Source organism: Sinohyriopsis cumingii, chromosome 17, assembly GCF_028554795.1.
Source record: "Sinohyriopsis cumingii isolate HCF-2022 chromosome 17, ASM2855479v2, whole genome shotgun sequence".
NCBI classification, from domain to species: domain Eukaryota; kingdom Metazoa; phylum Mollusca; class Bivalvia; order Unionida; family Unionidae; genus Sinohyriopsis; species Sinohyriopsis cumingii.
This window is the reverse complement of record NC_142977.1, coordinates 15,759,003-15,785,631: the sequence shown is the minus strand read 5'-3', so window position 1 is coordinate 15,785,631 and position 26,629 is coordinate 15,759,003. Positions and strand designations below refer to the sequence as shown.

General features: G+C 34.6%; 1 protein-coding gene across 1 annotated transcript in view; it reads right to left on the bottom strand.

Annotated features, from left to right (window-relative positions):
• Positions 1–355: 355 nt before the first annotated feature.
• Positions 356–26,629, bottom strand: part of LOC149777805 (uncharacterized) — a 100,881-nt gene continuing 74,607 nt past the window's right edge. The window contains exons 21-24 of the mRNA XM_089938857.1: positions 26,267–26,398; positions 22,796–22,895; positions 19,177–19,238; positions 356–13,612 (exon numbers count right to left, since the gene is read on the bottom strand). Of these exons, the coding sequence (XP_089794983.1) occupies positions 13,528–13,612; positions 19,177–19,238; positions 22,796–22,895; positions 26,267–26,398 (379 nt within the window). The 3' untranslated portion in view covers positions 356–13,527. The remainder of the gene's footprint in view (positions 13,613–19,176; positions 19,239–22,795; positions 22,896–26,266; positions 26,399–26,629) is intronic.

Here is a 26,629-nt window from a genome sequence, read left to right as displayed (position 1 = left end):
AAGCTTTGTGAGAAATTGGGGCTGGGTGGAATAGTGATAAATTCAATATGTCCCAAGCTTTGTGAGAAATTGGGGCTGGGTGGAATAGTGATAAATTCAATATGTCCCAAGCTTTGTGAGAGATTGGGGCTGGGTGGAATAGTGATAAATTCAATATGTCCCAAACTCTGTGCGAAATTGGGGCTGGGTGGAATAGTGATAAATTCAGATACTTGACAACATGTCAGTGCAACAGATATTTAGGAATTTCTTAAGCAGAATCATGTAACAGACTCTAGACAATGTTATCACCCAAGGTTTGTGGTTCACTAATGTGCATCTCCAAATGTAATGATAAGAAACAACAGAAGTCATGTTTTAGTTTTGACATTTTATTTCCAACTTTTTCATATGGCTGCTGAATGATTTGCCTTTAATAATCAAAATTGGACAAATTAATGTGCACATGGTAAAAACGAACATGTATGGAAAAATGAATTGTATTTGTACAACACTTATAATGGAAACAGTATTTATGGCAAGCTTGCTGCAAATCTGCCAGATACTGTTGCAAGAAATTAAATCACCTTGACATACATGGCATGCCTTACATTATATACATGTAAACAAAAACAACTACCACATTTTGTGAAACAAAAAAGGAAACAAATAAAATGCACTATCCTGAAAAGAAACTAAGTCATTCAACTTTTACACTCTTTCTGAGTCAGTTTTTGGCCGAAATATTCTTTCAATTGCTGCATTTATACATAAAATTTTCTGGAAGCTACTAATATATATGCTATGTGAGGAGAGATAATCATCCATCCATCCATCCCCCATCCAGTGGTAACAATATTTTATCAAATGCAAAATATGAATATTCACATGTGAATATAAATATTAAGTTGTCCTGTCTGCTATACATGCTGTCAAGCCTCAAACTGAATCCCAACTTTACAATGGTTGTTTTGCATTAAAATGCTGAGAACAAATGGAAACTAAAGTTCAATCAAGCAAACAGAGCACTTAGCCAAGTCTGTCTAATTAGTTATTCAATTGAAAAACTGCTAATCAAATAAGTTTTAAAGCATAAATTGCCATTGATGAAATATTGAACAATTAAAGCCATTATAGGAAAGATACATTGCTATTATTTTTTCTGGCATGATTAGAGATAGAATTAACCATCAAGAATAAGAGAAAGAGGGGCAGTACAATTTAATCCAAAGTCAAAATCTTTCAAACCACTGTCATGGCTGTGCTACAACGAAACAGAGAATGCAATGTCAAATGCATTTTCTCCATCCAGAAGTTTCTAAATTTCAAAAGTCAGTCTTTGTAGAACAAAACAGACTATAATGAACATATATGTACCTCACAGGTAGAATATGTGGCAAATAACAACAATCTTGTTTCTATGCTGGACAAAATGTCTGACAAGGCAGATGAAGCTATAATACCAATATGTTGAAATGTCTATCAATAATGTACCTTTGCCATATCAAGGGCTGGTTCTAAACCAACTGTAGAATCCAGCACTTGAAGCTCAATATTCTACAGAAGAAAACATCACGGAGATGAAGCACAGAAGTCTGACACAAAAAATGACAAAAGGTTATGCAAAAAGATAAATACCTGTACCTATATGTGTACCAGTACTATCAATATATACAAATTAGGATAACTGACCACCTTAGGACATGAATAAAAAAAAGTATTTAAAATTTTTTTTTAAAAATTGGGAGGATTGAATTTAAAAGAAAGTTGATTATAAAAATACACAAAAACTGGGAAGCTGCTCTGAGTTTCAAACTCATGACATCTTGTTTGGCAGATGGGACACAGAGAAAGACAAATGTGGTTGTTTATATGTAAGATAAGATTTCGGTATAAAGAAGTTTTGCTATTATTAATACAACAGAAACTGTAATATTTGTATACAAACTATGAATTTCTGTTAAAATTTATAAATTTTGTTCTGGCATCAGAACGTAATCTGTATGCCTTTGATTTTTAATGATGAGGAATATGAATAAATAATAAAAGAAAGTTTCAACAAAAGAGAATGTAAAAAAAAAAAAATATTTGAATGAGTCAGTTTGAAAAATATCAAAAAAGAAAAACAAAATTTTGGATGCCACTGAGTTTCAAACTTGCAACCTCTTCTTTGGCATGTATTATACACAGAAAGAAAGACAAGTGTGGGTGGTTATACGATAATATATCTGTTTTAGCATTGATATACAGGTATTTTTGTCTTTTTCTTAACTTTTCATCATTTTTGATGCAAGAAACATCAGACTCCTGTGAATGCAGTGATTATAACTTCCATATTCTCAAGTGAAAATGATACTTTTTTACAAGTTTAATTTTGTAGTTCGCTTACTTTTATTATGGAATAGAATGACTAAGTATAGATATGCTCCTGAACCATTTGCTGGAAACTTTCATATGGTCATGCTAGCCACTCCCCCTGCCACAACTAAAACCAAATGTGTGACTGCACATAAAAAATATTTTCTGGACCTTCTATGTATTAACCTATATAAATACTCTCGATCTGGATAGTGGCTTATATGCTTTGTTTTTAAGTTTTTACATGAGTGAAGGTCAGATGTGCTTTTTTCTAAATATGTACTTATTGTAAATTTATTCCTGGTCTAATGATTTTGAAAATAATATTTACAGTGTTACTGCTTCATGGATGTGGGCACATTATATATGTAGATTAAAAGAAGACAGGTCCAAAAACTGAGCCCTGCGAGACCCCTGATTATACTAGGCATTCCACAATGTTACTGCTTCATGAAGTCAGCACATCACTCGTGTAGAGAAGAGACACAAGTCCAGTGGGACTGCTGATTGTACTAGGCATTCTACCATGTTAATGCTTCTTGGAAGTGGGCATATTATTCAAGTAGATCAAAAAAATATAACAGGTCCTAAAACAGACCCATGGGCTCCAGATTTCACTAGGCATTCTACAGAAGTAAAAAATGCTACCACGGATTAAGTGGGCATAATATAAAAATGAATGATGAAGGAAAGGATTGATTAAAGGCAAAATGGCAGAATCAGAATGAAGTAAATAAACACTTTTACTAATCAGTCTTATGGGTATTTTTTTCTCTCTTGTACACATACATGCACTTATTTTTCCTTCAAAACACCAGAAGGGTATTACATTTATTACACTGTTTATCAAGATTTTATAGAATTACCCAAGCACCCATTCCTACTTAATCTGAGATTACTTTATTCTACAAGACACATCAACACTAGCTCTTTATATTTACCCCATGTTTATTTTGGGGGGGTGGGGAGGGGTGAGATAACAAAAGCTTGTTTATGTAGGGTTTAACACCATTTTCCAGCCACATGATGGGTTGTGTAAAGCAGCCAGTATATTTGGTGGTGGAGGAGGCTTGGAAGAACCACTGACTCATTGGAAGCTAACGGCAAGCTTTCTCACATATACATTGATCAAGCCAAGACTAAAACTGGCACAGACAAATATGAGATGTATGAGTGATGTGTATAGGTAAGCACCCCAACAATAAAGGAAAGGATGAACAGGTGTATCAATCTTGGATTTTCAAAATCTGATGCAAATAAAGCAAGATGCCTGGTTTTTAGCTTAACAACCAAATGTTTTGCCAGCTTTCAAGATCTAATTTATGCAGCAATGAAAGGTTGCACTCATGGTTTTCTTGTCATATTATTAAGCTATGCATAAGATATTGGTGGCGATGTTTCATATGTACTGTAAATAAGTTACAAATACCAAGTTTAAGAAATCTTTATGTAAAATTGGGTGATTTTATAAGGACATTTATGCTACTCAAAGCAAAGAAACATTATCTAAAGATGACATTCTCCTGGTACTAAATGTACCACAGTGACCAGCACCAAACTTATATACTACTTATGCCATAATTTGTATCCATAGTAACATACAAAACATTGAATGTGGAAAACTCTATATCAAATGGCACTTTATGAACATGCTTGATTATGTGTTTTAAGTATTAGTTTGTAAAACACTTGGATGATTTAATCCACAAGAGTCCAAGCGATATCTATATCCCCCTGTTATATAACTGGAGGATAAAAATACAATTTTCTTCCACTCCTGTTTAAGTAGCTCTTTTAGCGCCAGATGTTCTATGAGGGCATTTATGGGATACTACTTAAAGCAAGGAAACATCATCTCTAGATGACATGGTCCAGCACCAAAATGATATACTACTTATGATATAATTTGTTTCCATAGTAACATACAATACACTGAATGTGGAAAACTCTATATCAAATGGCACCTTTATGAACATGCTTGATATGTGTTTGAAGTTTTAGTTTTAAAAATTAGGATGATTTGATCCACAACAGTCCAAGCGATATCTATATCCCTCTCTGTTATATAACTGGAGGATAAAAATACAATTTTCTTCCACTCCTGCTTTAATAGTCCTTTTGGTGCCAGATATTATGCACAAATTTTCAATGCTTTCCACTGACTGTGGCTGATTAATGGCAGATGCCTCCATGAAACTTGTTGAATCATCTTAACAGTTTGTTATTTCCATCAGAGTTTATCATGATATAGTCCCATCAGCTATCATATACTTGTAAATGAAACAAGATGGAGTCATCTATATTCCCCATCCCACCAAAATAATAGTAAAGCAGACGATATCTCAATAATAAAAGCACATATAGAGTTTACTAGTGCAAGATACACCCAGTATAAAAGGGATATGCTAAATGGATCAACAGACAAATGGATAAAAATGTTAAAAGTACAGAAATTGAAGAACCATGAAAAGCAAAATGAACAATGATACCACTAGTTTAATAAATTTAACAACTTATATAGAATATTTTAAAAAGTTTTTGAGTTTTGTCTTGAAAATGACATATGGATGAATGGATGGATTTAAAGACAAATGAACAAATAAAATACTGAAACTGAGGAATTTTTAAAGGCCCAGCCACCTAGACCATTAGTCTATGATGTGTATCAAGTTAGAAAGAGAGCTCTAAACTTGAACAACTTTGGTGTTCTGATCCAGAAATAAAAATGTCATTAATGGAAAGAAACATGAAAAATATTGGAACTGAAAAACTATGAGTAGCAAAATGGCACAAATGACCACTATCTAATATATGGACCAGTGGTATCTTAATAATATTTTGAATGGTTACGAGTTCTGTTCCAAAAAATTAAAGTGTCAAGGCTGGATCATAACGTGGAAAACAATGTCAAAAAGGAAAGAATTATGAATAACACAAAAGGTTTATTTTAAACCACTAGTCTATTTCTTATATGGTTTTGGAGTTTTGCCTTGGAAATAAAAGTCTTGATAATGAATGCATGGATGGACAGAAAAAGAGGCAAAAACCAAAAAAAATACAGAAACATTGCATTTGGAATAAAGCACAATTTTTTTATTTCCAGGAATGCATGCTTCCCATTTTCAAAGCATCTGTTAACAGAGACATACTTTAATAATGTAACACTATTAAACTGTTATCCTTTCAAAATCTGTCAAACATTCAAGTTTTAAATTAGCAGTTCACTAAAATAACAACCATATAATTCAATGATGAAAAAACAACTCAACAAAAACATTTTTTTAAAAAAAAGCTTTAAATCATTAAAGAGATCACTTTAAAACTTGAAATTTCAAACTTGTAAAATTCTCAAATCTTTTAATTAACCTGTTCAGTATGCATGTTGGCTTTATCATTGGTAAAAATATTGTTGAAACCAGTTATCTGTAGCTTGTAGACAAGGACCAAGACCATTTGTGATCTCATTTTCATCACCCTGTGAGGCTGTGTGAAAAGAAAACAACAATGTTAAAATTTCGACATAGTTTTCTTGTGTAAAAGATTCTGGTAGTGTTCGTGTGTGTGTGATTTGGATTTTTAATGCAGCTTTAACAATTTTTCAGTCATATCGCTACGATGTCTGCAGTGTGGCAGTTTACAGTGATGTCAAGTACTGGGGCATCATGCTGCAGATATGTAGCATGATGTCCCACCCAGTCACATTATCCTGACACCAGGCCAACCAGTCCCAACACTAACCTCTTAATGCTGAGCACCAAGCGAGGCAGCTGTTAGTACCATTTTTTTGTAAGTCTTTGGTATGACTCGGCTGGGGATTGAACCCACGACCTCAGTATCTGAAGCGGATGCTCCAACCATTAGGCCACCGGAGCGGTGATTATGGTAGTAAGATCACACATGATTTCAAGCACTGTCTAGGTACAATGTGCATTCTGTGACTGATACTGCATGTGGGTCATTTACACCACATACCCTTGACAGGTTTCTGCAATACATTTACCTTCTGAAAGGTTACCATTTAATCAGATGGAAAAATAAAACTATTTCAAGCAAATGTCAACTTTGAAATTTTCAATGTTAATTGATACCTTTCTATTTTATTGAGTATATTTACCTTTCTTTATTATTGAGTATATTTAAATACAAAGTTACAAATATATTCACACATAAGTTGTGTCCAGCTGGAAAGAACACAGACCCTGATCTGCTATAATATAACACACCAGGTCAACATCACTGTTATTTGTGATACTGATTACTCATAAAAACTGCATAGATCAAGAACTGCTAATGCATTATGCAATGGCAGATTTTGGTCTATACAATTTGAAGTTGGATTAAACTTGCATGCCAGTGCATATGCTACAAATAAAATTTTGCACACTGAGCAAACTAACTGAACACAATTATAAAACAAAGTATTGCATGTTTCCAATGAGCAAAACAAAAACAAAACCCCTCTCTAATTTTAAACTGAAATAATTATTCTTTTTCATCTTACAACCTATTCCATTTAAATTAACATAAAAAAATAGAGTGAAATGCAGTCTGTCAAACTGGCAATAAAGAAACAAGCTGTGTTTATCATATACCATTTCATCCCAAAACTTTTGAGGGAGAGTACTGAAAAAAAAGTGTATCATGCTAAGCTATCATACATATTATCTGAAATTGCTGCCAGTTTAGAAGCCTGAAACCAGAGCACAAAACTAAGTTTGATGTTTGATTCAACATTTTAAGTCCCAAATACAGAAAGTTTTTACAGTTGTAAGTCCCAAATACAGAAAGTTTTTTAAGTCAATTTCAAACACCAACCATACAAAGTGAACTTTGACAGTAAAGAAAAGCCTGTTTGGAAGGGCCACTTATGGCAAAACAAATCATGGCCATTCATGACAGGTCAAAACACTTATAATCAATGAATCCATGCCTCGAGAATATGGTCGACTAAGACACTCACAGCATTGGCTTTAAAGACAGGCTTTACTGTAATATTTGACGAAAAGCAGTTTAAACTGGAGAGTTTGTGGTGATCAGTTCATCAATCACGGCCACCCAAAATGAGTTGTATTACTGTGTTTTACCATATATGATGCAAAAACAACTGCAGACTGATTTTCAGGTCTAGTTGTAAGCAGTTCACAGTTGGGCATGTACTGTGATTTTAGGTCTGGCTGTAATAAGTTCATAGCTAAATAGGTATTAAGATTTTGATGTGTGCATCATGATTTTCATGTCTGGATGTCACAGCATCAGGATTTCAAGGTCTGGTTTAAGAAATTCACTGCTAGGCTTGCATGAAACATAAGAAAACAGAATTTGTCTTACAAAATCTATACAATGAATATCAAAAATACATTTTCTCAATAGTGCTTCTTCATAAGTCAAAGGAATTCAAAATATAAATATTGTCGAAGTATATGTGTCACTAGGTTAACCTTCCTGTAAGCACAACTCTTATCCCTTCAGGTTCAATTTCTCATACCTCTAATACATAAAGAGGATTCTATTAAAAAACTAATGATAATGAAATACAATGTGTTTTATTCAAGTATATTAGGAAATTCTAATCAACTTCTACTTCTAAATAAGAATAATAAAATTAAATTTAAATATATTTGTTAAGCACAGATGTTCAATCCATATGCCTGAAATGCTTGGAGGATAGATGAACAAGTGTAACATAATCTGCCCTACCACTGTCATGCTGAAGTGTGAAAAGTAAAAGCATGGGCACAATTAGTGTTTAAGCATGAGCAAGACGGCCACAACAAGTCTTCAAAGGTAACTGATCTTGTACATTTTTCTCACCGGAACTCAAAAGTATCTTGCATATGTTTACAAAAACATGACTAGGAATTTCAAATCTCAATTCTCTTGCATTCCTACTAAATTATTTACAAAACTATTAAAGATCTCTAAAACACATCCATATAGGCTTGAAACTATCTTTGTATCATACGTGTCTATAATGAAAATAATATGTGACTGTGAAACTAACTCTTTGTCTAATTCATACAAGGGAATATCACAGATAATTTGATACCCAAGTTCTTTTTCATTTTCAAATAACTCTTATAAAGAGGTTATAAACACAGAAATTTGAGAGAAACTCGGAGATGGACATACACTACTTCCTGTTGCCAGAAATAACATTTGAAGTCACCTCCATCCCATCACTGCACGTTTGTACACATTACTCACAGGATATATATATATATATATATATATATATATATATATATATATATATATATATATATATATATATATATATATATATATAATCACACCATCTTTTCTATAACATTTTCTGCTAAGAAAGCTTCACTTCTCCAAGAAACATATTTACATTAGACACTAAAATCACAATTTGGCCAAATTGCAACAACAACAAGGTTAAAGTCATGTAACCTTAGAAAAATATTTTTACCGGACTTCCAACATTTCTCCTTAAGCAAAAAAACTCACATTTAAGGCCTGTGTAAAAAACATAAAGCTAAAATAAGAGTACTGCAAACAGTAGATGATGCCCTGCCAACATTCATGTATAGTCAATGTACAAAAAGTAACAACAGTAAAATTTCAATATGGCTACCACAGTGGTCATATTGGACACAGCATCAATTATCTTTGTGACAAACTATATATAAGATGTCTTTTAATGAAAATCCAATGCTGATATGACCATCCATTCAGGAGAAGTTGCGATGAGATTTTCTAGATGGCTGCTGTGGTGGCCACACTTGATGTCCTTGCAGCGCTGTTTCATTATGACCAACCAAACCTTGGGATAAACGTGATTAAAGTTACATTGCAATATTCCAGGTAGTTCAGACAAAGTAGCCACAACAAACTTGTGCTAATTGACAGATGAACAAAAAGGACATCCAAAAAGTCTGTCTGGTCCATGACCTCTGGCCACCCTATTTAATAGGCATTTCCTTGCTGTAAGTGCATGCCTTCTATAAACTTTTGTCAAGAACGAACATCAGGCATTGACCCTGATATTTAAACTTTTTACAACAACATTCATAGGCTTCTTTCCAAGTACAAACCATTCACAAAGTTCAGTACAATTAACTAATATAGAACCAAAAATATTTTGTGGAAACCAATTTTCTCCTCGGTCACAGTAACCTTGAAAATTCAACTTTTGTCTGCAAAGTCAGTATCTTTGTTCCTTACCACAAATGCAATTCATCAACATGGTAGCTGTAGATGGTGAAGAACTTAAGTTATTGTGCAGAATGCAACTGGTAACAGACAGATGGATGGATGTACATCATACACCATAATATGCTCTACCTTATAGCAAGCACAGCAAAAGTTAACATCTCACAAAAAAATCACAGTATAGTCTCCACAGACCATGGATAATGATGACCAAATTGTGAATCCTTCTCTAACCCACCCTTTTATGTGGCCAATGTAATAAGACCATCCATTAAAGATGAGCATTGAGGAGTAAGAAGTCTCTAAATCTGATTTAACTTGATGCTTTCTGTAAAAATATCTTCTAATGCTGTTGGTTACATATGTCATGAAAATAACTGTTTAAATGTTCTTCTATCTGCTATACCTCCTGACAACACATTAACATCATCTGTCCAAGACTGACTGTTATACCTCCTGACAACACATTAACATCATCTGTCCAAGACTGACTGTTATACCTCCTGACAACACATTAACATCATCTGTCCAAGACTGAAAAATCCTATATGCCAAAATGCTATTACAGGTGACACACATCAACATGATCTGTCCAAGATTGAAAAAAAACCTATATGCCAAAATGCTGTTACAGGTGACGACACATCATTATCTGTCCTAGACTGAAAAATATTATATGCCAAAATGCTATTATAGGTGATAACATATTAACATCATCTGACCATGATTAAGAAACCGTGAAGTGGCTTACAAACTTCAAACAGTGTTTCTTTTAAAAATAAAATAGTATTCATCGAAGGATCTGATAACACTTTTTTCAAACGTAAACAATGTTCCACAAATAATTTGTTTCAGCATTTCAAGAAAACCAACCCGATTTATAATTTTGTGATGTGGGTTATAACCAATGTCACATTCAATGCATAAATTATCCCAACTTTAAGAATTCAGAGAAATGGACAATCAGGGGCCATAACTCTTGTAAATCAGTTTCAATGCTGGAAATCCAGCTCACACAACTTCTGCAATAGAAAGGGACATGCCTAATTTGGCTGAAATGCAAAATTCTTTACTTAAGTTGTGCTGTGGAACAGAGCTAATGGAACAGGTAATCAGGAGCCATAACTCTTGCAAATGATAACAAGAAACACTTTTAATTAAATAAATTCAAGTTATTGTCAACATAAAGCTGCATGCCAATCAGGGGCAAAACTCTTGTAAATGATGACGTGGAAAGCTAGAAATCATTTGCTCAATGTCTTCCAAATGCCCTGATTAGTTGAAACCCCCCTAAAATTTGGCAAAGTCAAACTTTGGGAACCCAAGTCAGAGGTATTTGCAACAAGGGAACCATAACTCTTCTAAAACAAGAGTAATCCCTAGAGAAGGTACAAGTAAGTCTGTAAGCCAATATTCATACCAAACTGTGAAACTAGTTGTCAAAAACTATATATTGATCCAAAATTGAAACAATCACACAAAATCCATCAAAGACTTGTCAGAGCTATAAGACAATGTACTCAACAAGCTGTATCAACTGCTGGTTTCTGAGCTATGCTGGTCACAAGGATCTACTTTAGTGTAGATGTAATACTTATGGAAAAAGGGCAATATCTCCACACAAAAAAACCTGAAAAGACATATCCTTTACAAGGCCCATCTACAATTCACATATAAATTGTCATCCAATTATGTGTCAAGGTTCCAGAGCTATACTGGCTACAAGCAACATCCCACAAGAAGATATTATATTAATTGCCAAGGGCCAGAACTCAAATAAAATGGTGCTGACAAGACAAAATTCATCAAATTGCAATTTACCTACCAAGTGGGAGCTAACTGTGTGTTAAGGCTGCAGAACTATATAAAATGTGTGAAGAGATGAGAAGACAAGATGATGGAAAATGTGAGTGCTATAAAAGAACTTCAAAGTCTGATGTTTGTGCTGAAAAAGGTTCAATAGTTTATGAACTATCTAACAGGGAATTCACATGGATTTAATGCTCTCAGGCATCTGTAGACCAGTGATTATTTAATTTCTTAAATTATTTTCAAGGGTTATCGGTTAGCCATCTGTTGTGTACTGCACTAGAATATGCTGCTGTCAATTTTTGGACAATCTATCAAGGCCTATTTACTAAGGGCTGTTCCAGTTAAATGTACTCAAGACACAAGGAAGGCACCTTCAATGTGGTACCCATAGATGCAGTTTAGAATTCTGCATCATTTTCATATGAACTCTTTGAGCAATCAGAGTACCCTAGCATATGTTTTTTCAAAAGTGCCTTCCCTAGGTATCACATATGTTTCAAAAGGAACAGCCCTAATTATAAAAAGTAGATACTCTTGTAAGTGCACAGTCATAATCCATGCATTAGTAATAATGGAACAAGCAATTGCAAATAGAATCTTCTTCACAACCTGACATTAACCAGCCACCCCTTTTCAAGTTAATAGGGTAATAAACAGTGTTCTGCACAATGTACTGACTCATCTGTGAACACTATTATATCAATGCAGCAAGATGCATAAAGTCACTGCATATCAGGGTACAAACTATAAGCATACATAAGTTATGTGAACCATTTAATATCTCAGGTAAATAATTTGTTCTAACATGTGGCTGACACACAGTATCACACAGTACACATACAATAAACTGTTGACTATATACTCAGATTTATGTGACACAACCAGATCAGTAGATTTCAAAATTTGTACCAGTAGACTAGCTTTTAAATCAGAATGGATTTCTTACTGACATAATATTACACATTTGAAGATAATTAAAAATAAAACAAGTGCAATTTTTGACATAATATACAGTCTCTTCAAAATAATAAAACAGCAAGCTTTTATTAGTGGGAGAAATCACACATTTCAGTCCAAAATAAAGATAACAGCCTCACTTAAAAGTTCTTCTTAAAAGAAGAACACAATAACAATTAAAGACAAAAATAATTAACACTAATTCGACTGCCAAAATCGTATCTTTGTCAGTCTCACCTTTTTATCTCAAACCTCCACAAAAGGTTGGCAGATTTTAAATCAACGATTTACAAGCCTTTATGCATCACTGTTGATCCCTTTATTACTTGTAACACCTTTAGTAAAACAAAACTTTCCAAAATTACGACAATAAGATAATCAATTTACTGCCATTTGTTTAACAATTCTTAATTATATCAGTGATCAATGCATTACCGAACCTGTCATTACAATGGTGGAACACTATTCCAGTCCTCACTGTACAAGTTTCTGTTTTATTTCCAATTTTTGGTATCTTGTAACTTTCAATAGCAGTAGATTTCAGCAATAAAATCTTATATGCGGTAGACAGCCTTTAAACAGTAATTTTCTTACTGCCAGTAGATTCACATGAAAATGACATATACTGAAATAAATGCATTCTTTTTATTCTAAATAAAATTCAGTCGTACATTCCATCAAGACAGGCATCTAATGTCATGACTTAGATGACATCATAATGTGCATCCTTATCAAAAACATATAGCGCCTGACATATATGGGGAAAATATTTTTAATTAATTCCAGTTAGGTCCATGGGATAAAAATTAGAGCATATTTTAAACAGTAATAATAAAGTACAGTTCTGACTGATGCAGTTGATAGCATCTTAACATTGCAGATGATTATGTCACCCCTCCAGAAAAGTTATTCCTTTGTCTTCCTATTCACAGACAATATTGGCATACTGGTAGCAGGATTTGTCCTTTGCTGAATTGAAACTTGTTTTGCATAGTCAGCAATTTAACAATGAATGAACCAGACTATGATGCTGAAGCATCATCTATTTATCACAGTTATGACAACAACTGTTGTTGGCCTCATGATAAGGACAGCCTAATACAGTTAACAGTAGGCACCATAAAGACAGCCTAATACAGGCAACAGTGTGCATGATAAAGACAGTCTAATACAATCAACTGTGTGCATATTCATTTACAGACTGCTGGTGAGAATCTGGCTGGACTCTTTCATTGAGACAAAATGCTAAGTGTCTGGCAAGGCCTTCACATATAAATAAATCTGACGAATGAAGGAGTCGAGCTGCTCCATCCCAGATTGCAGAATAGGCCTGAAAAGAAAATCATAATTTTAGACAGAGATAGAGAAATAGTGCATTTTATCAAGTTGGTGAAAAAAAGAATTATTTTTGACAGACTGACAGATAAACACAGGTAGACAACCTGAGTGATAGAAGATAAACAAATACTTTATTATCAGAAATATTCAGGATGAGAAATTTTCATCGTTGCCCTGAACCAATAAGTTAATGACCCAACAATCAGTCATGTATGATGATCCACTGCCCAATAGTTTGCTGGGTTTTGTTCCTTGACATCAAAAAAAGCTACTGAATTTTGATAAATCAAAGTCAATACAGTAATCTGGTAATAAAATATTAGCTTTTGCACAGTTTGTTCTATTTCAACCCTTTGGAGAAAAAAATTAATTATATAGCATTCTGTATTATTTCACTATACACATGGATAAGGTATCTGACAGTGTGATTTGCACTTTCATCCTTAAATTGATTTGTCAGATACGTAAAAATAAAAATAAATGAGAAAAAGCACAAGCTATTCAAACATAACAATAATGAAAATGAAAGAAAGAATAATAAAAAACACTAGCATATGAAAATTAAATTTAATACTTATTCAAATTATTCTTTCATGTGAGTACAGCTGCTGTTGAAAAGTGTAAATCCTCCTAAAAGCATATTTAATCTTATCCAAGCATTTGTAATCTAAAAGAACCACCCTGTGAAATACTACTGCATGGTGAACTATTATTAATGAAACATTATGTTTTTTATACAATGCATTCATTACAGCGGACTATTAAAACTGACACTTCACTGACTGTCAGAGTCACAGCATCAACATCATGTCAATACAATCTCATTCTGCACACAAATGCTTTTCAGGTAAATAATCCATGAATTGCAGACTTAAATAAGTCTAGCTTTCTCAAAACCAACGATAATTAAGTCCAATCTTCACTCATTGTCACGCAAACTGTAAATATCCATTTATCATGAATTGTCTTGATTAATGAGGTTGCAATGTTCATTAATACAATGAAATTATTATCACCAGTAACATCTTCCTTTTCCGTGACGTAGTCAATCTAACTGTAGCATACTAGCTGTCGAAGTGTTATTTTAATTCTTCTTTGTATTATTTATGTGTTGTTGAGATTAGTGGCTTAAGTTGGTCTGTACATATGGTATGCACAAACAAAGAAGTGATTTCACTATCTTTCATGTTAGCTAGCATCTTCACATTTTGGTGATCATGGCTTCCTTTAATATTGAGCACTCAGACAAAGAAATGGTGTAAGTGATAGATCTTGACAGGTGTTTTATTTGTGCTCACAGAGGTTTTAGTATCTTTTAGAAGTTGTTGGCTGTGTTGGATTCCAATGATGCTATTCACTCTGACAATAAGACTGTTTAAGTACTGAACATGTGTTTGAATGGAGGTTAGATGGGCAATGGTTTTGGCCAAGCAACTGTCTCGGGCCAGCAATAGTCATCAAAGAGTCTGTCGACAATGCAGATGCTATCAAATTTCTTTAATTCTCAGTCAGAACTATTTAACAGCAGATAAGAAGTAGCTGATAAAGGATGGTATCCATTGGTTCAGTAGATCCATACAAGACTGCTGCATCAATGTCACCTCATTGCTACTATTTTTGGTCATAACAGTACTATGCAGATTCCTATACCAGTACACAGTATGATGGCCCATATGGACCAATATAGAGACAGTGACCTCCCACATCCAAGGCAGATGCTCTAACCACTTAGGCCGCTGGAGTGGTTTCAACACAAGGTATATAAATTATATGCAAGTAGTCATATATACATATATATATATATATATATATATATATATATATATATATATACACACACATATATACAGAGACAGAGACAGAGAGAGAGAATTGTGTTTTCTAACACAAAAGATGTACTCGAGCACGTGCAATTTCAACAATGTTCAAGTATGGCATTGTAAAAAAATCTGCAGTTGTCACACATGGTAAAATGAAGCTGATCAAGTCCAAAAGAATCTGCAGAATCCATGAGTAGATTCACAATGTAAACTTCTCATATAACCACAATTAAACTCTGAATTATAGTCTTGTACAAATTGTACTCTGAAACAAAGTCCTTACAAGTAAATGGTTGCAAGGTTAATATACTATAAGAAAATCATTAAAGTACATTGTTTCAATAAAGAGACAAATATCCAATGAGCTGAAAAGCTATATCAAATTACACTGAAACTTTATTTCTCAGATAAAGGCATGAAAAGTAAATCACTGGAACTGGAGTATAACACTGCTAACTGAGCTGCTGAGGATTCCTATAAACCATTGGACCTTTACGAAATGTGTATATATTTAAAATGGTAAATCCAGAACAGACTTCACTGAACATTACGTTAACCTGTGAATCTTTCTTTTTACATACCAAAAGCCTTGTTTCACTAAATAAAATATTACAGGGAAGGAAAAGGAAGGATGCCCTAAAAATATCAGTGTAATCCAATTACTAATGCTAACTGCTTTACTGACAGATTCACCTGTGACAAAAAGACAAGATAATTAGTTTTCAAAATGACAGGTGAGTCAAGGAGACTAACATAGAGCAGAAGTCAAAATGTTGTTAAAATGATATTTCAAAATGTTGTAGCGATATTCTGATGCATAAACAAATTTTAGAACAATGCTTAAAATAAGAATAATCAACAAACAATAAACTGTTTATTTTATAGGTTTAACTCGTCACACTTTTTTCAATGACATGATCAGTAAGTACCTAAATTTATGGATTGGGAAAATAGTCCTGTTGTTTTCCAAAGATGGATAATGGTTAGCTGGATCCCTTAAATTTACAGCAGTCATAAAATCCTTTGACACTTTCACCCCACAACCACTAATTAAGTCACAGTAGTTATCAATATATATATATATATATATATATATATATATATATATATATATATATATATAAAACTTTCATCATATCTGTTAGAGTACAATACTATTTACATACTGGCCACATTCTGAAGCATGATGCCAAACAATGCCTGTATCAGTGAAGCTGCTAACATAACTGACATAAATACCAGGTACAAGGTGGCCACAATTTGAAGCAATTTACCAACATATGCATATACTGGTGAAACCTCTTATGTGACTCTCCTATCAACACTAATTATAAAGTGACCACAACTGATGCACTATGCCAAACAATGCATAGACTGGTGAAACTTCTTATGTGACTAACATAAAAATACTTAAGTGGCCAAAACTGAAGCACAATGCCAAACAATACACATTCCAGTATACAAATACTAGGTACAAAGTGTCAAAAATTTGAAGTGCTATGCCAAATAATGCATAATACTAGTGCAGCTTCTTGTGTAACTGATAGATCAGCACTAAATATACAGAAGCCACAACTGAAGCACTATGCCAAGCGATGCATATAAGAGCCAATCCTCTGAGGTAACTGACATATACCTACTCAATACTACAAAGTGGCCACAATTAAGTGCTTTGCCAAACAATGTATTAACTGCTGGAACCTCTAACTAAACTAGCCTGTAAATACTACTTAGAAAGTGGCCACAACTAAAGCACTACGCCATATAATGCATTTACTGGTGAAGCTTCTCATGTAACTGACATATAAATACTAGCTATAATGTGACCACAATTTGAAGCACTATACCAAACAATGCATTCCGTGTGAAGCACTATACCAAACAATGCATTCCGTGTGAAGCACTAGGCCTAACAATGCATTCAGTGTGAAACACTAGGCCTAACAATGCATTCAGTGTGAAGCACTAGGCCTAACAATGCATTCAGTGTGAAGCACTAGGCCTAACAATGCATTCAGTGTGAAGCACTAGGCCTAACAATGCATTCAGTGTGAAGCACTATACCAAACAATGCATTCCGTGTGAAGCACTATACCAAACAATGCATTCCGTGTGAAGCACTATACCAAACAATGCATTCCGTGTGAAGCACTATGCCTAACAATGCATTCAGTGTTAAACACTAGGCCTAACAATGCATTCTGTGTGAAACACTAGGCCTAACAATGCATTCAGTGTGAAGCACTAGGCCTAACAATGCATTCAGTGTGAAGCACCAGGCCTAACAATGCATTCAGTGTGAAGCACTAGGCCTAACAATGCATTCAGTGTGAAGCACTATGCCTAACAATGCATTCAGTGTGAAGCACTAGGCCTAACAATTCATTCAGTGTGAAGCACTATGCCTAACAATGCATTCAGTGTGAAGCACTAGGCCTAACAATTCATTCAGTGTGAAGCACTAGGCCTAACAATGCATTCAGTGTGAAGCACTAGGCCTAACAATGCATTCAATGTGAAGCACTACACCTAACAATTCATTCAGTGTGAAGCACTATGCCTAACAATGCATTCAGTGTGAAGCACTAGGCCTAACAATTCATTCAGTGTGAAGCACTAGGCCTAACAATGCATTCAGTGTGAAGCACTATGCCTAACAATGCATTCAGTGTGAAGCACTAGGCCTAACAATTCATTCAGTGTGAAGCACTAGGCCTAACAATGCATTCAGTGTGAAGCACTAGGCCTAACAATGCATTCAGTGTGATGCACTAGGCCTAACAATGCATTCAGTGAAGCACTATGCCTAACAATTCATTCAGTGTGAAGCACTAGGCCTAACAATGCATTCAGTGTGATGCACTATGCCTAACAATGCATTCAGTGTGAAGCACTAGGCCTAACAATGCATTCAGTGTGAAGCACTAGGCCTAACAATGCATTCAGTGTGAAGCACTAGGCCTAACAATGCATTCAGTGTGAAGCACTAGGCCTAACAATGCATTTAGTGTGATGCACTAAGCCTGACAATGCATTCAGTGTGATGCACTAAGCCTAACAATGCATTCAGTGTGAAGCACTAGGCCTAACAATGCATTCAGTGTGAAGCACTAGGCCTAACAATGCATTCAGTGTGAAACACTAGGCCTAACAATGATTCAGAGGTGAAGCACACTATGCCAAACAAAGCATTCAGTAGTGAAGTCTCTAATGTAGCTGACAAATAATGGCCAACACAAAATAAATGCCGTGAATCAAAGCTACTATATGTGCAGATTTAATGCACCATCTGATAGGTTTATCATCAGATCACCATGATGTATGAAATTTTGTGTCAGTTTTGACCATATCTATACAAAATTGTCTAAAATATCTTGAAATACCTAGCAATTTCGTACTGAAATAAAATGTAAATCAAGTTTTTAGTTTTGCAGCTGTAAAAAAAACATCATACACAAAAATAAAACTGCCATGAAACATTCTGAATTCTGAACCTGAAATGCTAGGAATTCTGCTAACTTGAGGCTAATAAATTTCCTTTCAAACTAGTAGTTTTTGTATTATTTTCAACAGTCCTTCTGTACAGTCAGATTTCAGCAGTTATCAGTAAGCTAGTGACAAAGGACTAGTGAAGTTTGATCAAAACTTCTAAATTTCTTAATCTACTAGTCCATATGGGTACAAAGTAAATTAAATTATATTCTAGGACTGAATATTATCATCAAATTCTAGTTACCGCTTGTCCTCTTGTGAAAACAGGGTCGCTAAATGGATTTCTGCAACAGGTTCTTCTGGATCCTGAAACATAAATAAATCCAATCAATTTAGAAACTTCTTTTTATATTTTATTACGGTGGGAACAAGTGAAGTACATAAGTGGGCATGGCCAGCTATTAAAGTATTTTGCTTAAGTGGTGTGTTACTCATTTAATATATCATGCATCTATGAATCCTTTTACCATGCTTTCCAGACAATAGTGTCAAAAAAGAAAGCTGAACACAATGTGAACACAGCTCACGGGACTATGAAATACAGGTCACAGTGACCTAGTTTTGACTGAAAGTTATAGTATTCCACATGATGCATCTAGACTGTATGTATAAAATAATATGATACTGAAGGCAATAGTGTCTGCGAAAATGAGCTAAATGCAGGACAAAGGAGCCTGAGATATAGTAACAGTGAACAATTTTTTACTAAAAGGTGCAGTATTCCAAAAATTGCACTCACATTCCAGTTCACAGTATAGTCAAAAGTATCAGAGAATATGTGGAACAGAGGGGTGGAGAGACTGATGGACCAAGAGAGAGAATTCAATGCAAGCACCAGAAATGCTTGCACTTTGGCAAAAAGAAAAAGGATTTGAAGAAAAAGAAATGAATCACAATGTGAATGTAATAGTTCAGAAACATTCATGCTGTTGCAAAATTCTGAAATTTACAGATGTCAAACAAATCTGCAGAAATCTGATTTATTTGATCTATCATTACTTATTTCATTTATTAAAACTGCACAGAAAAAACTAATTCATGATCTTTTCTTTCTGTGAATGCATTCCACAAGCAAACTAAAGTAATATTTTAACTAGCATGCATCAAAAATATTGGTATCATGACACCCTGTATTCCACTGGAAATCCTCAATCAAAGCAACAGTTTTTAAAAATCGACTTCACAAAAAATGAAAACAATTTTATGGGAGTGCAATGACTGGTCAACATGCATATCTTCTAATGCTGACCATAATATTAAATCTGACCGCAATCCAATGAAAACAGCAACAGTAGTTGCAAATTCTGTCATAATCTTTTGTTGTTGTTGCAGGGTTTAATGCCATTTTTCAGCACACGATAGGCTACACATGGCGGCCAGTATTAATGGTGGAGGAAGAACCAGGGAAAACCCCGGAAAGAACCACCGGCCCACGATAAGCTACTGGCAAGCTTTCTCACATACCCACATTGGCTGAATCCGAGACTCGAACCTACGCAGACAGAGGTGAGATGGCAGTGATCCGTAACGGATAGCGCTTTAGACCACTTGGCCATTCAGGGCTCCCCTGTCATAATCTATATCAAGCTGTACATTAAAATGGTAATATTGCTTACAAAAATGTATGCAGCACAAAGATCTGTCAATAAGTACATCTTTAGATGAAGACCATGTTTAACAAGCTTCCTAATGATCTATCTGACCATTGTTTATATACTGGCCTTAAATGCACTTAGTGTGCAGAAACCATTATCTTGTTATTAGACTTACCATGACCACAGGCTCTGGAACTAAGCTTCTATAGGTCTTATATTACCCTAAATGCAAGGCATCCACAATGTCTGGTCAAGAATTACTGTAAAACAATTATTCTGCTCTTTGAGTAGCAATGACCTTGACACACTGGACATGTTGGCCCCAAAACGTGAATGGCTCTTCCTGCCCCAAGTGCAAGCCTACCACAAAATTGACAACTGCAGATGGTGAATGTCTCAAGTGACAATGCAAAAAAAAGAAATTTTTTAAGTAAATTAAGTTTCATCAATACTTACCCATCACATTAACATTAGAAATGTATGCTTACTACCTCCCAAATCCAGCCCTCCAAATGATGATAATCATTTTCTCCATTCTATATCCTATAGATTAAGAGCAGTAATTCTTGCACATACCTACCCTTACATCCTCCAGTCTTGCTACTTTTAAGCTGAACAATAGAACAAAGATGCTCATGTGGCAGGGAGGTTGAGAGGGTTTCAAAGTCACGTGATCTGTTAAGTACTCTCGAAGAAGCATAGTTTACCCCAAAATTTACTTTCTCCTTCAAATACATTCTCAAATCACATTAGGAGAATACTAATAGAAAGAATGCCGAGCATCCTACCTATATGCCAGGCATTCTTTGAAGAAGAAAGGCCTTTCTCCCTGTATGAAAGATAGACTGCTCTCTTAGCTTGAAAGCAGCACTGCCAACAGTCACAGTGATTAGTGACAACAATGCCCAGCTAAGAAGATGATTACTGATAAAAGTTTTTTATGTGTGAATCCAAGGAATAATATGGTTGTGTACATAATTCAGTCAGCAGTTCTGTGTATATCATGGTTCTCATTATATGTGGTTGTGTACGTAATTCAGTCAGTAGTTCTGTGTATATGATGGTACTCAGTATATGTGGTTGTGTATATAATTTACTCAGCAGCTCTGTGTATATCATGGTACTCAGTATATGTGGTTGTGTACATAATTCAGTCAGCAGCTCTGTGTATATCATGGTACTCAGTATAATGTGGTTGTGTACATAATTCAGTCAGCAGCTCTGTGTATATCATGGTACTCAGTATATGTGGTTGTGTACATAATTCAGTCAGTAGTTCTGTGTATATCATGGTACTCAGTATAACATGGTTGTGTATATAATTCAGTCAGCAGCTCTGTGTATATCATGGTACTCAGTATAAGTGGTTGTGTGCATAATTCAGTCAGCAGCTGTGTGTATCATGGTACTCAGTATAAGTGGTTGTGTACATAATTCAGTCAGTAGTTCTGTGTACATCATGGTACTCAGTATAACGTGGTTGTGTACATAATTCAGTCAGCAGTTCTGTGTATATCACGGTACTCAGTATATGTGGTTGTGTACATAATTCAGTCAGTAGTTCTGTGTATATCATGGTACTCAGTATAACGTGGTTGTGTATATAATTCAGTCAGCAGTTCTGTGTATATCATGGTACTCAGTATAATGTGGTTGTGTACATAATCCAGTCAGCAGTTCTGTGTATATCATTGTACTCAGCATAATATGGTTTTGTATATAATTCAGTCTGCAGCTCTGTGTATATCATGGTACTCAGTATAATATGGTTGTGTACATAATGCAGTAAGCAGTTCTGTGTATATCATGGTACTCAGTATAATGTGGTTGTGTATATAATTCAGTCAGCAGCTCTGTGTATATCATGGTACTCAGTATAATATGGTTGTGTACATAATGCAGTAAGCAGTTCTGTGTATATCATGGTACTCAGTATAATGTGGTTGTGTACATAATTCAGTCAGCAGTTCTCTGTATATCATGATACTCAGTATAATATGACCGTGTACATAATTCAATCAGCAGTTCTGTGTATATTATGGTACTGAGTATAATATGGTTGTGTACATAATTCAATCAGCAGTTATGTGTATACCATGGTATTCAGTATATGTGGTTGTGTACATAATTCAGTCAGCAGCTCTTAATGCTGACTACCACAGTATAGCGAGGGAGAACTGTAGAATATTTTGGGAAACTCAAGCTAAATTTTACCCCCACCCCCTTCAAGAATTTAAGTTAAACTGTATTGATGATAAGATGAATTACCTCAGCCTGCATTCTGCTGAAGAATGTGTTGAGATGTGTACACATGGAAGAGACAGCTTGAGGATACTGGTAAATGGCTGCTGGAGGTAGATTTGATATCCTGAAACAAATAACACTCAGTTAACATAGAATCCTCAATGAGTGGGCATTAGATACAAAATGATTACAGCCATATGTTGATCCCACATTCAAAATGCTGACTCCAAGGGATGAGTGAAAAAATTGCCAATTGAACTAATTTTGCTTCATATGGAATGATGGAAATAAAAAAATTAATGAAACAAAAATATGCAGATTGCTGTTTCACTGCTCCACCATGGCCGATTCAAAAACCATACAAAGCTGACAGCACCAAAAGTGGTACCCTCAAAGACGAATACACGTATCTGATCTCATGACTACATTACAGAACCACGGGTACATAAACTAATTCACTATGACCTATGTTTGCTTATGGTGAGCAGCACTCTTCAGCATGAACACCCAACTAAAGTTTCATGACTGTACATGCAAAACTGAACACAATCAATGAAGCATGAAAAGTAGTCACTGTGACCTATTTTTGTACAAATATGCTACATAATGAAATATCTTTTCTTTTTGGTAATATATTCAAAGCAGAATCAAATTCTATCAACAGGTTATGGAAATATAAGCAAACAAGAAACTCAGTTTTAACAAAACTCTTCAATCCTCAAGGTAAAAGGGATAAGTGTGTGTATGAAATTGTCTCTGCTTTATGATAAGTAATCTCAAAAATAAAACCAGGGCAGCAGATTTAAGGAATGTAGGCAAATCAAAAACTTGAATCAAAACCTTAATAAAACAGATGTTAACACTGATGTCTGAAGAATACTGACTTCTGTAGCTAATTTGTGGAGTAATGTAAGCATCACGAAGACCAGATGAATAATTTAACATGGAATGAGCTCCTTGTAGGAATTACAATACTGCATTATACAAGTTTCATATATTTAATGTCTACCCAAACTAGAGCTTGTAACAGTTACAATAATTTATTATATAAGTTTCATGCATTTTAGTATCCATTATTTTAAAAGAAAACAAAATAACTAACTTCATTTTGATGAAATATATGCAGCTGCTAAAATAAAACCTATTGGCTGGATCTTTTGGTACATCTGAACAACTATTCTAAAATATGAAGCATAAACAAGCTAAGAGATTTTTATGTAATTTTTCATTTTAATCCTATAGTGCAATAATTTTATTTTCCTCTCTTCACAATCTGCAACCAGCCACCCAAATTTCTTTTAACCCCATTCTAGCAACACAGTGGATACAAAAATCCTGAATCCAATAAAGTTTCAGAAACACGGGAACAATGTACACATAAGTGTTAGAGATGTGTGTGTGTGTGTGAAGGGTTTAAAGGCACATTAGCTATAAAGTACCATAAAAAGTTACTCTAGAAAAAGATAAAGGAATTGCCAATAAATTTTATGTAGATAACTCTTCTAAATAAATGCAAACATGCAGTATCACAAGATAAAAGGTAAATGGTAAACATAATCAAATTCTTTAAAAGGTACATAATATAACATAACGATTAAAATATAAAATTCCAAAAATTAATGGAGCATTAAAACTAGGTCACTGTGACCAACTTTTACCTTTGGTGAGCAGTATCCTCCAAGATCAATGCACCAGTCAAGCTTAGTAACTGTACATAACAACAACGGCAGAGAAACTTGTCAAAATGCAAAATCTTAAACTGACACTTACACCAGTAATTTCAATGACAATACCAACATAACAGTAATCAGTATGTCCTAATTATAATTGCAAAGTGAGACAACAACTTGCAGTTGCTTAACTCCAATATGATGTCATAGCACATGGACATATCATGATATGTAATGGGCTGTGGGTTACATCAAACTCTGTATTAAATCATTAACCCTTGAAGTTTTTGTCATTTTTGCCTGAAATGCGAGTAGGAAACACATTTTGGGAGCTATTTCTGAATATATTCTAATACATCAACTTCCAAGAGATTTCCAGTTAACCTAATGCTTAGTTGTGTTAGAACGTCGTTTTTCATTGGCTATTTCACTCGTGCATGAGCAGAAGGGTCAAAAGTTATTTTTTAAAATATTTTTTTGTGCTTAACAGACCCATCATTTTCATATCCAGACCACTTTTTATTCCAAATGCCCATTTTATCCTACTTTTTGAAAAGGTCTGCCTGTCTGTGTGCAGTTCAGATTGGTCTGCCTTAGATCTGAGTCCACAAATTCTAAAATCTGGACATAAAATCAAATTCCAACAAGTGACAAATTTTTGGTGAAAAAAATATCAGGTATAAAAATTTCCCCTCTGTATTTTGTAGTGCAACTAGAAAGTCCAGATTATTTGGTATCATTGTAGAGCTACATCCGTCCACCTTTCTATAATACCACCCACTTTTGTATATCTTAAATGACCTTGACGCTACAGAACTCAGAAGTAGGCTACTACCTCCTGACACTTAAACGAGACGCCATGGGTTAATGAGTTAAATGGTTTCCCCCACCAAATTTGATCCAGAGAAATTATCTCTTTTGACATTTCATAAAGGGAGATTTTATTTTTCTAGGGATTTTTTATGTTTACAGAAGAAAATTATCTAAGAATTGATCTTATACAGTATGTTTCAACTACTTATGTGTTATAACTGTTTACAATAAAGGAAAAAATTAAATTATCTTCATCATCAGATCATTACATGTGACATTGCCAATGAATACTAAAAGCTGCATGTATGCCATTGCACAATCTTGCCTATGTAATCTTGCCTAGTGTAGATACTGAAAACTGTATGTATGCCATTGCACAACCTTGCCTAATGTAATCTTGCCTAGTGTAGATACTGAAAACTGTATGTATGTCACTGCACAACCTTGCCTAGTGTAGATACCAAAAACTGCGTGTATGCCACTCCCATAACGGTCTTACCCCATACAAGTTGGATAACTATTTCAATCAATCATGCATTCTGAAAAAAAAAACACTGCTAACTCACATAAAAAGTATTACCCCACCAAGTTCTGGAGAGTTATTTCAATTAATCATGCATTCTGGAGAAAACACAAACAACTCTCATAACAGGCTTACCCCACCAAGTTCTGGAGAGTTATTTCAATTAATCATGCATTCTGAAAAAAATACCGCTAACTCACATAAAAAGTATTAAGCCACCAAGTTCTGCAGAGTTATTTCAATAAATCATACATTCTGGAGAAAACACTAACAACTCTCATAACAGGCTTACCCCACAAAGTTCTGGAGAGTTATTTCAATTAATCATACATTCTGGAGAAAACACTAACAACTCTCATAACAGGCTTACCCCACAAAGTTTGGATGGCCATTTCAATCAGTCAAGCATTCCAGTGAAAACACTGCCAACTCACATAAAAGGTTGTACCTTGAAAAGTTTGGATAGTTATTTGTGACTGAACTACTAACACAGAAAATTCCCGGTGTAAATCCCGGACTGCTGGAACAAGATTGGAAAGAAGGAAAAAGGCTTCTTTAGATTCCTCTGGATCCATGTTGGGGTTTGTCGTCCAGTCCTTATGGAACTTGTCAAGAATAGCACTGCAAAGGATCAACAATTTAACACTTTAATACAATGTCCATGGCACTATATAGGATCAACAATTTAACACCTTAATACAATGCCCATGGCACCATAAAGGGTAAACAATTTAGCACCTTAATACAATGTCCATGGCACCATAAAGGGTCAACAATTTAACACCTTAATACAATGCCCTAGGCACTATATAGGATCAACAATTTAACACCTTAAGACAATGCCCATGGCAC